This window comes from Armigeres subalbatus, chromosome 3 (genome assembly GCF_024139115.2).
Source record: "Armigeres subalbatus isolate Guangzhou_Male chromosome 3, GZ_Asu_2, whole genome shotgun sequence".
Taxonomy (NCBI): Eukaryota; Metazoa; Arthropoda; class Insecta; order Diptera; family Culicidae; genus Armigeres; species Armigeres subalbatus.
In genome coordinates this window covers 243,415,033-243,429,204 of record NC_085141.1, presented here as the reverse complement: position 1 = coordinate 243,429,204, position 14,172 = coordinate 243,415,033, and the positions used below count along the sequence as shown (strand labels likewise).

Sequence of the window (14,172 nt, the reverse complement as noted above, 5' to 3'; positions counted from 1 at the left end):
GGTGGGAGTGGGCTGGGGCTGAACCCAGTGGGCTGGGGCGACAGTGGGCTGGGGGCTGAACAGGTGGAACAGGTGGGAACAGGAGCTGAACATCAGCCTGCCTCAGCCTGCTGGGTGCTCAGGTACAAGGTGGGAACAGAACAGGTGGGAGTGGTCATGGTGGGAGTGGAAGCTCAACTGAATTTCAGCCTGAACTGGAACAGCCTAAGCTGGCTGGTCAGCTTCGCCTTAGTAATTTTGGTGAAATTTAATTTTAAGCTAAGCTAAAAGCTAAGCTAAAGCTAAAGCTAAAGCTAAGCTAAGCTTCAAGCTAAAAGCTAAGCTAAAGCTAAGCTAAAGCTAAGCTAAAGCTAAGCTAAAGCTAAGCTAAAGCTAAGCTAAAGCTAAGCTAAAGCTTAGCCTGTCTTGGCACGGTGGATTCCATACCACTAACCAAGCCGTCCACAACCAGGGCGTTAGGCAAGAAGATTCACGCTTCGATTGTATGCTGTTCAATAGATGGTCTTCCTTTCTCCTTTTCACCCTCTATCGCTTCATACTTGTTCGCGATTTTACTTCATCGCCAACGTATCGATCCAGGGATAGGTTCTTCTTCAGGGCTCGATGGCAGTCAATGTTTATAATGCCGCTACTTTTTCACGGAGATTTATCCTGTTTGGTTTCATGGAAAATGATTTTGACTGTCTTTCTGGCTGAAAAAAAAAACAATATAGTGTGTGTCAAAAAGATATAGTGAACAAAAGATATAGTGATAATGAAAAATTTCCCCAAATAGTTCCAAAACACAGCCTTTATAATTTCTTCACAGAGCTTCATATTAGAAACCTTCCAGTAGACACATTGTCACTATGAATAAGGTTCCAATCAAGAATCATATTGAATGCATTCAATGCAAATGTATCTATAATCAATCCACTTTCAAATAGAGAATAAAAACTTTGTCTTAACAAACAACTTTAGACTAGCCATGTTGTATACTGTGAAAATATAGACAAGTTGCTGCTATACCAGGAAGAAGCCACTTCGAAAGGTTCAAAATAGGGGAAGGTGGGTAGACTTGATCCCCGGGGAGACTTGATCACCCCCTGTTTTATCGAGGACTAAAGTAGTTTTGTTCTAGCGTATTTTTTAGTATAGATCCTCTAGACAAATGACCTTTATGTGGTGAGTTATTTTCTGGATTGACAACCTTATTTGTTCTGCATGGCGGTTTGTATGTTTTGACGTTCCTAAAGATTTTTTGATTGGCCAAGCAAAATTTTAACAACTTTTCATAACAATGACCAAATGCTTTCGTTTTTTCACAGCACAAAGCCATAAATGTGCTTAACACCCAAAAGGCCAAGCTCTTTGAGAAAGCGATTTTTGATTTTGAAAAAATCATAACTTTTTTATTTTTTGTCCAATCTTGATGAAATTTTGACACAAGATCCAATTTTTATTCTAGTTTTGGCTGCATACTGAGTTTTTTTTGGAATTTCTGGATAATTTCGGAATTATTCCAGATTCCCTTGGGGTACCAGCAAACTGGTGTTTGGGGTATTTCGCCAGTTACTCAATTTTTCTCCATGGAACCCATATCAAACAGTATAAAACAATATTGCCACACTAATGACGAGTCTCATAGCGATTTTTCCGAAAGTAAGTCTTCCATACGGACTATTTTCATTCATTTATTTAGTTAACATCTAAACAGATAACACTGAATCAACAATTTGACGCCACAATACACGGTTCGAGGCTGCATCTCTCCATCCTCGGATACGCCCCACACTCGCCAAGTCGTTCTGCACCTGGTCTGCCCATCTCGCTCGCTGCGCTCCACGCCGTCTCGTACCTGCCGGATCGGAAGCGAACACCATCTTTGCAGGGTTGCTGTCCGGCATTCTTGCAACATGTCCTGCCCATCGTACCCTTCCGGCTTTAGCTACCTTCTGGATACTGGGTTCGCCGTAGAGTTGGGCGAGCTCGTGGTTCATTCTTCGCCGCCACACCGTCTTCTTGCACACGCCAAAGATGGTCCTAAGCACCCGTCTCTCGAATACTCCGAGTACTTGCAAGTCCTTCTCTAGCATTGTCCATGTTTTACGTCCGTAGAGGACAACCGGTCTTATTAGCGTCTTGGACATGACACATTTGGTGCGGTGGCAAATCTTTTCGACCGCAGTTTCTTCTGGAGCCCGTAGTAGGCCCGACTTCCACTGATGATGCGCCTTCGTATTTCACGGCTAACGTTGTTGTCAGCCGTTAGCAAGGATCCGAGGTAGACGAATTCCTCGACCACCTCGAAGGTATCCCCGTCTATCGTAACACTGCTTCCCAGGCGGGCCCTGTCGCGCTCGGTTCCGCCCACAAGCATGTACTTTGTCTTTGACGCATTCACCACCAGTCCAACTTTTGTTGCTTCACGTTTCAGGCGGGTGTACAGTTCTGCCACCTTTGCAAATGTTCGGCCGACAATGTCCATGTCATCCGCGAAGCAAATAAATTGACTGGATCTATTGAAAATCGTACCCCGGCTGTTACACCCGGCTCTCCGCATGACACAAGCGCAATGTTGAACAACAGGCACGAAAGTCCATCACCTTGTCTTAGTCCCCGGCGCGATTCGAACGAACTGGAGTGTTCGCCCGAAATCTTCACACAGTTTTGCACACCATCCATCGTTGCTTTGATCAGTCTGGTAAGCTTCGCAGGAAGCTGTTTTCGTCCATAATTTTCCATAGCTCTACGCGGTCTATACTGTCGTATGCCGCCTTGAAATCAACGAACAGATGGTGCGTTGGGACCTGGTATTCACGGCATTTTTGAAGGATTTGCCGTACAGTAAAGATCTGGTCCGTTGTCGAGCGGCCGTCAACGAAGCCGGCTTGATAACTTCCCACGAACTCGTTCACTAATGGTGACAGACGACGGAAGATGATCTGGGATATCACTTTGTAGGCGGCATTAAGGATGGTGATCGCTCGAAAGTTCTCACTCCAGTTTGTCGCCTTTCTTGTAGATGGGGCATATAACCCCTTCCTTCCACTCCTCCGGTAGCTGTTCGGTTTCCCAGATTCTGACTATCAGTTTGTGCAGGCAAGTGGCCAGCTTTTCCGGAACCATCTTGATGAGCTCAGCTCCGATACCATCCTTACCAGCTGCTTTATTGGTCTTTAGCTGTTGAATGGCATCCTTAACTTCCCTCAAGGTGGGGGCTGGTTGGCTTCCATCGTCCGCTGAACTGACGTAGTCATCTCCTCCGCTGCCTTGACTTTCACTGCCTGTACTCTCCACGCCATTCAGATGTTCCTCGTAGTGCTGCTTCCACCTTTCGATCACCACACGTTCGTCCGTCAAGATGCTCCCATCCTTATCCCGGCACATTTCGGCTCGCGGCACGGAGCGGACTATAGATAGTGGAATATATAGATGAGCGAAGATAAATCCTCTGTCTCCAAACGAACTGTCAAACGTGTCTCCAAACGAGCATGACGTCACGATTTCAATGGAAACGTTAAGGGCTGTGACGTCATATGCGCGTGTGCACGGGCAAAAAAATCGACTCAGCTATGCTTTCGCTCATCTATAGATTCTACTATCTATAATACGGACATCCCCAGGAAGCTTCCAAATGTCCCCAGGGAACCTGTAATGGGGACAATTTCGATTTTGTTCCGAAACATGTCGTGCGACGGCTCTTTCTTCACAATTTTTCATGAATATACTCGTTGTTGTTATAAAAGTGGTCTATGGTCAATTTGGCCACTCTTGTGACGCCCGGAATGCCCCCAGGGAACCTGTAAAGGGGACGATTTCGATTTTGATCCGAAACATGTCGTGCGACGGCTCTTTCTTCACAATTTTTCATGAATATACTCGCTGTTGTTATAAAAGTGGTCTATGGTTAATTTAGCTAAAGTTAAGCTAAAGGTGAGCTAAAGCTAAGCTAAAGCTAAACTAAAGTTAGGCTAAAGCTAAGCTGTTTAAAAAAAATGTTGTCTCATGGTGAGCTGTTTATCGCCGACGTTTAGATCTAGGGATGGGATCTTATTCAGGGCTCGATGGCAGTCAATTTTTATAATGCCGCTACTTTTTTACGGAGATTTGTCCTTCATGGAAAACGATTCTGCTCACTGTTTTTCTGGCTGTAAAAAACAATATAGAGTGTGCCAAAAAGATATACTGAACAAATTTAAAGTGATCTATTTTTTAGAAACGTTTAGACATTTTTTTCATTTACTTGTGATAATTCCCCAAATACTTCCAAAACACAGCCTTCATAATTTCTCCATAGATCTTCATATTAGAAACCTTCCAGTAGACACATTGTCACTATGAATAAGGTTCCAATCAAGAATCATATTGAATGCATTCAATGCAAATGTATCTATAATCAATCCACTTTCAAATAGAGAATAAAAACTTTGTCTTAACAACAAACTTTAGACTAGCCATGTTGTATACTGTGAAAATATAGACTAGTTGCTGCTATACCAGGAAGAAGACACTTCGAAAGGTTCAAAATAATATTTCGAAAAAAATTCTGCAGTGGACTCCCTTGTATAGTACAATTAATAGAATTGCTTATATTGAGACACAGCAACAAATTTCCTAAAAATCTTCTATTGCTTTAATGCCATGATTATTAGCTTCTGGACCATTATTACACTACGCGGCTTGCTACTACTTTTGGTTTGAACCTGGTATTGTACTTCTTTGAGTGTTGAAGAGACTTCATGGAAAGCTATCGAAGGTAAGGGAATTTGTTGTGCGGTTCCCCTACAATATGCAAACAATAAAACGATCGCTTTAGTATGTCATATTGAGTTTATTTAGATGCAGCCAAATCCTTATAAGTTATCCCGTAATAACACCAAGGGAGCTTAACAGCGAGTTGCTTTGCGACACGACAGTTGCAGTGAGAGTGGTCAGACTACTGACGGCATCGTTCAGCTCGGTAACCAGAGTACTCGATACTGAAGATCCAGCTGCGACGATTTGGTTGACAATGGTGTTTACGTTGTCGATGCCGGCCGACAATTGGGTGACGGCCGAGTTGAGATTGGCGTTCATGACGGCACCGATTGAAAGAAAAGCGTTTCCAGCTATGCCGGACACAGTCGATTGGGCACTATTAACAGCCGTTTGAGCTTCACTCAGAGCCGTAGTCAAAGCATCGTTAGCAGAAGAGACAGCGTTGCTTGAAGCGGATAGCAGATTGTCGAGCAAACTGGATGCAGTGTTGCCAATGTTCGTGAGCAATTGTGGATTGGCCAGAGTGATCTAAAATTCACAAGTGCGGAAAGATAATTTATTTAAATTTTTATTGAACAGGCGTCTTACCCCCAAAAGGCACAGGCCAAAACCAATGATCAGCAAGTTTTTCATTTTGTTAGTAGAAGTATCTGTGACTTTCTTGTCGAAACTGAAACTGTTTGAAAATAATTTGGATCTCAATATTTATAGCAACTTGTATCGGAAAACAATTTATTAGCACCCATACCATCGAAATATTTGCTTACAATGTTTATGCCGCTTTTGAAACAATTCCTTTCCAATGAAAGCATGGCATTATTAAAAGTTCGGCCGGAATGAATAATATTGCTTATGAACAGGCAAAACATGTTTCTATATAGATAGACGAACGAGACGACAATGGAGCATTGTCAATGAGTGGATAGTCGGATTGTCAAAACTTTTCAAGACTGCGCATTAAAAATATCTATTTGCTGAGCAGACCATTTCTACTATACAAACAGAGCTGGTTTCTATTTGATTTCAATAGCAGTTACAATGAATTCGAGCATGCTTGTAATGTATGACATAATACCTTTGTGTGAAATAAAAGCTAGAAAAATAGAAATATCTATCAATTCCAACGTTTTTCATTTAGGGCAATGATTTTTATTTAGTATGATCAAACGACATTCTCCGTTTTTTTTATCAATTTGAAGGGCAGTTAATTATACTAATTAATCATACTAAAAGTGGGCCCTCCTTAGCCGTGCGGTAAGACGCGCGGCTACAAAGCAAGACCATGCTGAGGATGGCTGGGTTCGATTCCCGGTGCCGGTCTAGGCAATTTTCGGATTGGAAATTGTCTCGACTTCCCTGGGCATAAAACTATCATCGTGTTAGCCTCATGATATACGAATGCAAAAATGGTAACCTGGCTTTGAAACCTCGCAGTTAATAACTGTGGAAGTGCTTGATGAACACTATAAGCTGCGAGGCGGCTCTGTCTCAGTGTGGGGATGTAATGCCAATTAGAAGAAGAAGAAGAAGAAGAAGAAGAATCATACTAAACAAATATTTTGTATATGGAAGGTAGACCTTTTCCAAAGATTTGTTGACTTGTTATTCAAATAATATCAGATTGTGATCTTAATGGGGGCGTAGATGTGGAAAAGTTCTTTATACTAGATACTAGATACTAAAGAATCACCTTAAATTGAAACATTTGCGAAGATTAAAACATTATTATTATTTTATTAAGACTAAGGCCGAAGTGGCCTGTGCGGTATATAAGAGCCTTCTCCATTCGGCTCGGTCCATGGCTACACGTCGCCAACCACGCAGTCTACGGAGGATCCGCAAGTCATTTTCCACCTGATCGATCCACCTTGCACGCTGCGCACCTCGCCTTCTTGTGCCCGTCGGATCGTTGTCGAGAACCATTTTCACCGGGTTACCACTCGTGTTAATCCCTGCTCTTCGTATTACCCCTTACAAAGCGATGTTGAATAGCAGACACGAAAGACCATCACCTTGCCGTAGCCCTCTGCGGGTTTCGAAGGGACTCGAGAATGCCCCTGAAACGCTTTGATCAACCGTGTCAGAAATCCGCGTTCATGCATTAGCTGGTCATAGCTGGTCCCGATCGATTGTATCATATACGGAAGTTGATGAATAGATGATGTGTGGGCACGATGTATTCGCGGCATTTCCGCAGTATTTGGCGAATGGCGAACACCTGGTCCGTGGTGGAGCGTTCGCCCATAAAATCCGCCTGGGGCCTCTTGAAAAGAGGCTTCCGGGCCTCTTGAAAGGAGGCTTCCGGGCCTCTTGAAAGGAGGCTTCCGGGCCTCTTGAAAGGAGGCTTCCGGGCCTCTTGAAAGGAGGCTTCCGGGCCTCTTGAAAGGAGGCTTCCGGGCCTCTTGAAAGGAGGCTTCGGGCCTCTTGAAAGGAGGCTTCCGGGCCTCTTGAAAGGAGGCTTCCGGGCCTCTTGAAAGGAGGCTTCCGGCCTCTTGAAAGGAGGCTCTGGCCTCTTGAAAGGAGGCTTCCGGGCCTCTTGAAAGGAGGCTTCGGGCCTCTTGAAAGGAGGCTTCCGGGCCTCTTGAAAGGAGGCTTCAGGGCCTCTTGAAAGGAGGCTCTGGGCCTCTTGAAAGGAGGCTTCCTGACCTCTTGAAAGGAGGCTACTGGCCTCTTGAAAGGGAGGCTTCCGGGCCTCTTGGAAGAAGGATTCCGGGCCTCTTGAAAGGAGGCTTACGGACCTATTGAAAGGAGGCCTGGCTTCTTGAAAGAGGCTTCCGGGCCTCTTGCAAAGAGGCTTCCGGGCCTCTTGAAAGAAGGCTTCTGGCCCTCTTGAAAGAAGGCTTCTGCCTCTTGAAAGGAGGCTTCCGGGCCTCTTGAAAGGAGGCCTGGCCCTCTTGAAAGGAGGCTTCCTGGGCCTCTTGAAAGGAGGCTTCTGGCCTCTTGAAAGGAGGCTTCAGGGCCTCTTGAAAGGAGGCTTCCGGGCCTCTTGAAAGGAGGCTTCAGGCCTCTTGAAAAGGAGGCTTCCTGGCCTCTTGAAAGGAGGCTTCTGGCCTCTTGAAAGGAGGCCTGGGCCTCTTGAAAGGAGGCTTCCTGGCCTCTTGAAAGGAGGCTTCCGGGCCTCTTGAAAGGAGGCTTCCTGGCCTCTTGAAAGGAGGCTTCTGGCCTCTTGAAAGGAGGCTTCTGGCCTCTTGAAAGGAGGCTTCCGGGCCTCTTGAAAGGAGGCTTCCGGGCCTCTTGAAAGGAGGCTTCGGGCCTCTTGGAAAGGAGGCTTCCTGGCCTCTTGAAAGGAGGCTTCGGGCCTCTTGAAAGGAGGCTTCCGGGCCTCTTGAAAGGAGGCTTCGGGCCTCTTGAAAGGAGGCCTGGGCCTCTTGAAAGGAGGCTTCCGGCCTCTTGAAAGGAGGCTTCCGGGCCTCTTGCAAGGAGGCTTCCAGGCCTCTTGAAAGGAGGCTTCCGGGCCTCTTGCAAGGAGGCTTCCTGGCCTCTTGCAAGGAGGCTTCCGGGCCTCTTGCAAGGAGGCTTCCGGGCCCTCTTGCAAGGAGGCTTCCGGGCCTCTTGCAAGGAGGCTTCGGGCCTCTTGCAAGGAGGCTTTCGGGCCTCTTGAAAGGAGGCTTCCGGGCCTCTTGCAAGGAGGCTTCCGGGCCTCTTGCAAGGAGGCTTCCGGGCCTCTTGCAAGGAGGCTTCCGGGCCTCTTGCAAGGAGGCTTCCGGGCCTCTTGCAAGGAGGCTTCCGGGCCTCTTGCAAGGAGGCTTCCGGGCCTCTTGAAAGGAGGCTTCCGGGCCTCTTGAAAGGAGGCTTCCGGGCCTCTTGAAAGGAGGCTTCCGGGCCTCTTGAAAGGAGGCTTCCGGGCCTCTTCCTGGCCTCTTGAAAGGAGGCTTCCTGGCCTCTTGAAAGAAGGCTTCCGAGCCTCTTGAAAGGAGGCTTCCGGGCCTCTTGAAAGGAGGCTCCCGGGCCTCACGAAAAGAGGTTTCCGGGCCGCTTGAAAGGAGGCTTCCGAGCTTCTTGAAAGTAGGATTCCGGGCCTCTTGAAAGGAGGCTTCCGGGCCTCTTGAAAGGAGGCTTCCGTGCCTCTTGGAAATGAGGCTTCTGGGGCTCTTGAAAGGAGGCTTCCGGGCCTTTTGAAAGAAGGCTTTTATGCCTCTTAAAAGGAGGCTTCCGAGTCTCTTGAAAAGAGGCTTTCGGGCCTCTTGAAAAGAGGCTTCCGGGCCTCTTGAAAGGAGGCTTACGGGCTTTTTGAAAGGAGACTTCCAGGCCTTTTGAAAGGAGGCTTCTGCGCCTCTTGAAATGAAGCTTCCGGTCCTCTTGAAAGGAGGCTTTCGGGCCTCTTGGAAATGAGGCTCCCGGCCCTTTTGAAAGGAGGCTTCCAATCCTCTTGAAAGGAGGCTTCCAAGCCTCTTGAAAGGAGGCTTCGGGCCTCTTGAAAGGAGGCTTCCGGGCCTCTTGAAAGGAGAGGCTTCAGGCCTCTTGAAAGGAGGCTTCCGGGCCTCTTGAAAGGAGGCTTCCGGGCCTCTTGAAGGAGGCTTCCAGGGCCTCTTGAAAGGAGGCTTCCGGGCCTCTTGAAAGGAGGCTTCGGGCCTCTTGAAAGGAGGCTTCTGGCCTCTTGAAAGGAGGCTTCCTGGCCTCTTGAAAGGAGGCTTCCAGGGCCTCTTGAAAGGAGGCCTGGGCCTCTTGAAAGGAGGCTTCCGGGCCTCTTGAAGGAGGCTTCAGGCCTCTTGAAAGGAGGCTTCCTGGCCTCTTGAAAGGAGGCTTCCTGGCCTCTTGAAAGGAGGCTTCCGGGCCTCTTGAAAGGAGGGCTTCCAGGCCTCTTGAAAGGAGCTTCCGGGCCTCTTGAAAGGAGGCTTCCTGGGCCTCTTGAAAGGAGGCTTCCGGGCCTCTTGAAAGGAGGCTTCGGGCCTCTTGAAAGGAGGCTTCCGGGCCTCTTGAAAGGAGGCTTCTGGCCTCTTGAAAGGAGGCTTCCGGGCCTCTTGAAGGAGGCTTCGGGCCTCTTGAAAGGAGGCTTCCGGGCCTCTTGAAAGGAGGCTTCCGGGCCTCTTGAAAGGAGGCTTCCTGGCCTCTTGAAAGGAGGCTTCCGGGCCTCTTGAAAGGAGGCCTGGCCTCTTGAAAAGGAGGCTCTGGCCTCTTGAAAGGAGGCCTGGGCCTCTTGAAGAGGCTTCCGGGCCTCTTGAAAAGGAGGCTTCCTGGCCTCTTGAAAGGAGGCTTCTGGCCTCTTGAAAGGAGGCTTCCGGGCCTCTTGAAAGGAGGCTTCCTGGCCTCTTGAAAGGAGGCTTCGGGCCTCTTGAAAGGAGGCTTCTGGCCTCTTGAAAGGAGGCTTCCGGGCCTCTTGAAAGGAGGCTTCTGGCCTCTTGAAAGGAGGCTTCCTGGCCTCTTGAAAGGAGGCTTCTGGCCTCTTGAAAGGAGGCTTCCGGGCCTCTTGAAAGGAGGCTTCCGGGCCTCTTGAAAGGAGGCTTCCGGGCCTCTTGAAAGGAGGCTTCAGGCCTCTTGAAAGGAGGCTTCTGGCCTCTTGAAAGGAGGCTTCCTGGCCTCTTGAAAGGAGGCTTCCTGGCCTCTTGAAAGGAGGCTTCAGGCCTCTTGAAAGGAGGCTTCCTGGCCTCTTGAAAGGAGGCTTCGGGCCTCTTGAAGGAGGCTTCCGGGCCTCTTGAAAGGAGGCTTCCGGGCCTCTTGAAAGGAGGCTTCGGGCCTCTTGAAAGGAGGCTTCCTGGCCTCTTGAAAGGAGGCTTCAGGCCTCTTGAAGGAGGCTTCCGGGCCTCTTGAAAGGAGGCTTCAGGCCTCTTGAAAGGAGGGCTTCCGGGCCTCTTGAAAGGAGGCTTCGGGCCTCTTGAAAGGAGGCTTCAGGCCTCTTGAAAGGAGGCTTCCGGGCCTCTTGAAAGGAGGATTCCGCCCTTCTTGAAAGGCTTCCGGGCCTCTTAAAAGGAGGCTTCCAATCCTCTTGGAAGGAGGCTTCCGGGCCTCTTGAAAGGAGGCTTCCGGGCCTCTTGAAAGGAGGCTTCCGGGCCTCTTGAAAGGAGGCTTCCGGGCCTCTTGAAAGGAGGCTTCCGGGCCTCTTAAAAGGAGGGTTCTGAGCCTTTTAAAAGAAAGAAAGTCTCTTGAAAGGATGCTCTCAGGTCTCTTGAAAGGAGACTTCCAAAACTCTTGAAAGAAGGCTTCCGAATTTTTTGAGGCATCTCCGAGCCTTTTGAAAGAGGCATCAGAGCCTCTTGAAAGTAGGCTTTTGAGCTGCTTGGAAAGTGGTTTCGAGAAGCGTAGAAGGTTGCTTCCAATTCTCGTGCAACGAAGCAACTGAGCTTTACGAAAAAAAAAACTTTATGCCTCTCAAATTGTGGCTTCCGGACCTTTAGACTCAAGATTTTAGGTTGAGAACCGCTGGTCTACATGAATGATAAGATGATTGCATGTTGATTCATCATCATCAGAACTATTTTTTTCTCTTGGTTCCAATGACGACAACGTTATCATTATTGTCGCTGGATGTTGGATCCCTATCAACCAGTCATGTCAAAATTTAAGCGGGAGCTCTACTCGCGCGAGCCATGATTTTGTCAATACTAACGAACAACTCTTGTCGAAATTCCGCTCCTTTGATAATGAACACCACTACAAACCGCTTGATGGCTCCGATCAATCGAAAATAATTTGCCACGCATAACCAATATAAGACTTGCGAGTAGGCGTGTAGGATTGCCAATCGGGAGATGGCGAGTTCGATAAACTCGGTCTGGTCTAGGATGTTCTCGGGTTGGAAACATTCTCGACACCCTGGACATAGTGTATCCATTGTACTTGCCATAAAAGATACTTTTTCATGCAATGGTGGGCATAGAAAAGCTTTAAATTAATAACTGAAGAAATGCTTATACTAAAAATACGCTGGCCAAGTTCCAGTTGGAACGTAAAGTCATTGAATAAGATGAACTAATATTTTGAATTCCAAACTTCGCCTTTTTGGTATATGTTAGCGTTGTATACTATTCTACTCATCCTTCTACACAGAAAACTACATCAAACAAGAATAATGAAAATCTTCTCACCATTTTTCTAGGAAATAACAAAGAACTATTTTTTACATATATTACCAGTGAGAAAAAAAACCACGGTTTATAAAATATGCTTTTTGTTTTGGGATCATTTTTTTTTTCAATTTGGTCACGGAAATTTGAATAATGATGTTTTAATTATGCTGATATCGACGATTTTTATCTAAATTAGATTTTGTGATAGATTCAGACAAATTCTGTCATGTCAGAACCATGGCCATTTTCCGATGTTCACTTCGCGGCTATGTCACAGACATTACCCACTGTTCATTTTTTAAGTATCGAAAAAATGCATGAATAAGGAAGAATATCATGCTTCGATTCTCAAAATATTAGATTCAATTCCATGAACCAATAGAACTCAAGAATCACCCACAAACCTCTAATAAGACAATTCGTAAGCTTGAACAAATTAGCTCATTAATCTTTCGACTGTGTCCATTTTTTAAAGTTTCCGGAAAGCTGCAAGAGCAAAAGAAAAATCAATCTGAAATTAATTAGTTCGCTTTCGCTTTCCTTCAACCTCATTTACGCTATCCCAGTAGTGGTCGTCAACAGGACTTCAATCGTGTGCCACCCTACCGACCAGCAACGTACTTGTAACAAATTTGTTCGCTGTCTCCCGCTGCCAGCTGAATCGGTCGTCTACGAAGCATCGTCTACTCCAGGGCTAGCCAGCGCTAAAGGAAATCTGATGCTCGCCTAGGAAAAATAAATTAATGCACAAAAAACAAACACTCGAACTAAAAAGAAAAGTGCAAATGTTTGGCTTCACCACACCATGATGACCGAGGTCGTCGTCGGTTAATTATACATTCATGATGTTCCGACTTTCGTGGCTTTTGGACGCTGGAATGGGCTGAACAATTTTTGCGAGTGTGATTTCGAAATCTCAGCAAAATATTTCGCAGCCTCCCAATCCCAAACGAAGATAGTGTAAAATTTCCACAAATACTCCTTGCAAACGGATTCTATCACGAACTGAAGGACCCACTTCCACCAACAACGGCACGACACGGAATGCGAGGTGTGGAAGTTCATGCCTGCTCACGATTTTGCTCATGCTTGAAGGGTGCTAAACTGTCACCGTCACGGTGCTGTCGGGGAAGAAAACGGAATTTCGTAACGCAAAACGAGGAGGTATTGTGCTTCGCACGGAATCACAAAAATTTTGTTCATGACACGGCAGTTTTTTGGCGTGAATGAGCGTAATGGGGTTGTCAGAGATAAAATCTTCATTCGACACGTCCGTTTATGGTGCTGATGATGAATAGGTAATGCAAAACCGATTTGGGTGTTTTGAGACTTGGAAATAGACTTTGAAATATTCCTGATATCAAAATCGACTTCACCCGGATGATTCAAAAACTAATATTCGCATTTAGTTATATTTCGCTAATATCAGAAGAATTTGGGCACTGCTATAGCTCAGATAATTTGAAAATTGTAATTAGATAAAGTATTGTGGTATTGAAGGCAATGAAAGGCAGACGAACTGGCAAAACAAGGTTCCAATTTACAGTTTATTGGCCCAGAGCCTTTCTGTGGAGTATCGTATTGTACGATAAAAATTGAACTCAAAAAATGGGAAGAACAAAGGGTGATGACAAACTGGATGGCCGTCACAACATGTGTTCAATCAAAAAGATTTATTGTGCCTAACGCCATAATTACAAGAAGGCTACTCGAACTAAACAAACGTGCTCTAAGTACATTCACGGGCCTAGTATAACTGGGCACTGTCCGAGTAGATATCATTTAAAAAATATAGACCTGGTCCAAAGTGATATATGTCGTTATATATGATATATATGATTTGCAATTGCGTTGCATTATATAAACGAAGGTCTAAATTCTTAAATGGTGCATACATGCAACCGGAAGAGGTTTGGACCACAAATCCCAAAAGGGTGGTTGGTTTTATCGAAGCCAACTCACCTGACTGGGAGAAGACGCGTCATAATGCCTAGTTGGTTATCATCAATTGATTTTCCAGCCTTTTTGACGCGTAATATTAAATAGGGGTTTCACCACAAAAGTTCAATTAGTAGACGCAGTGGTTTCTCGCTTAAAAAAAAACTAACAGTGGGTAATGTCTGTGACATAACCGGAAGGGGACGTAGGACTTGGCTTGACCATGCATGTAAAAATATATATTTTGCTCAGCATTATTACACGTTTCGTTACCAATCTAGAGAAAAAATATCAAAATGGAAAGCTATCAATCGATTTTTCATCTAATGTTGAATTTTTTTTGTCGTTGATGAATGTATGTAAAAAGATAATTCTTTGATTTCTAGAGACGGCAATATCATCATCCCCTGTCCGGGCTGACAATAGTCATTCTCGTCGTATGAAGATAGCGAAAAAAATATAGTCTTCGTCATAACATTGCCCGACGCGA

The 14,172-nt window shown here is 46.1% G+C and overlaps 1 protein-coding gene across 1 annotated transcript; it reads right to left on the bottom strand.

Moving 5' to 3' along the window:
• Nucleotides 1-4,792: 4,792 nt before the first annotated feature.
• LOC134227491 (uncharacterized) lies at nt 4,793-5,387 on the bottom strand. Its single transcript, XM_062709023.1, has 2 exons — nt 5,329-5,387; nt 4,793-5,268 (listed from the first exon to the last, which is right to left on the bottom strand). Exons 1-2 carry the CDS (start codon nt 5,371-5,373, stop codon nt 4,843-4,845), a joined length of 471 nt encoding a protein of 156 aa, XP_062565007.1. The 5' UTR covers nt 5,374-5,387; the 3' UTR covers nt 4,793-4,842.
• Between the last annotated feature and the right edge of the window lie 8,785 nt (nt 5,388-14,172).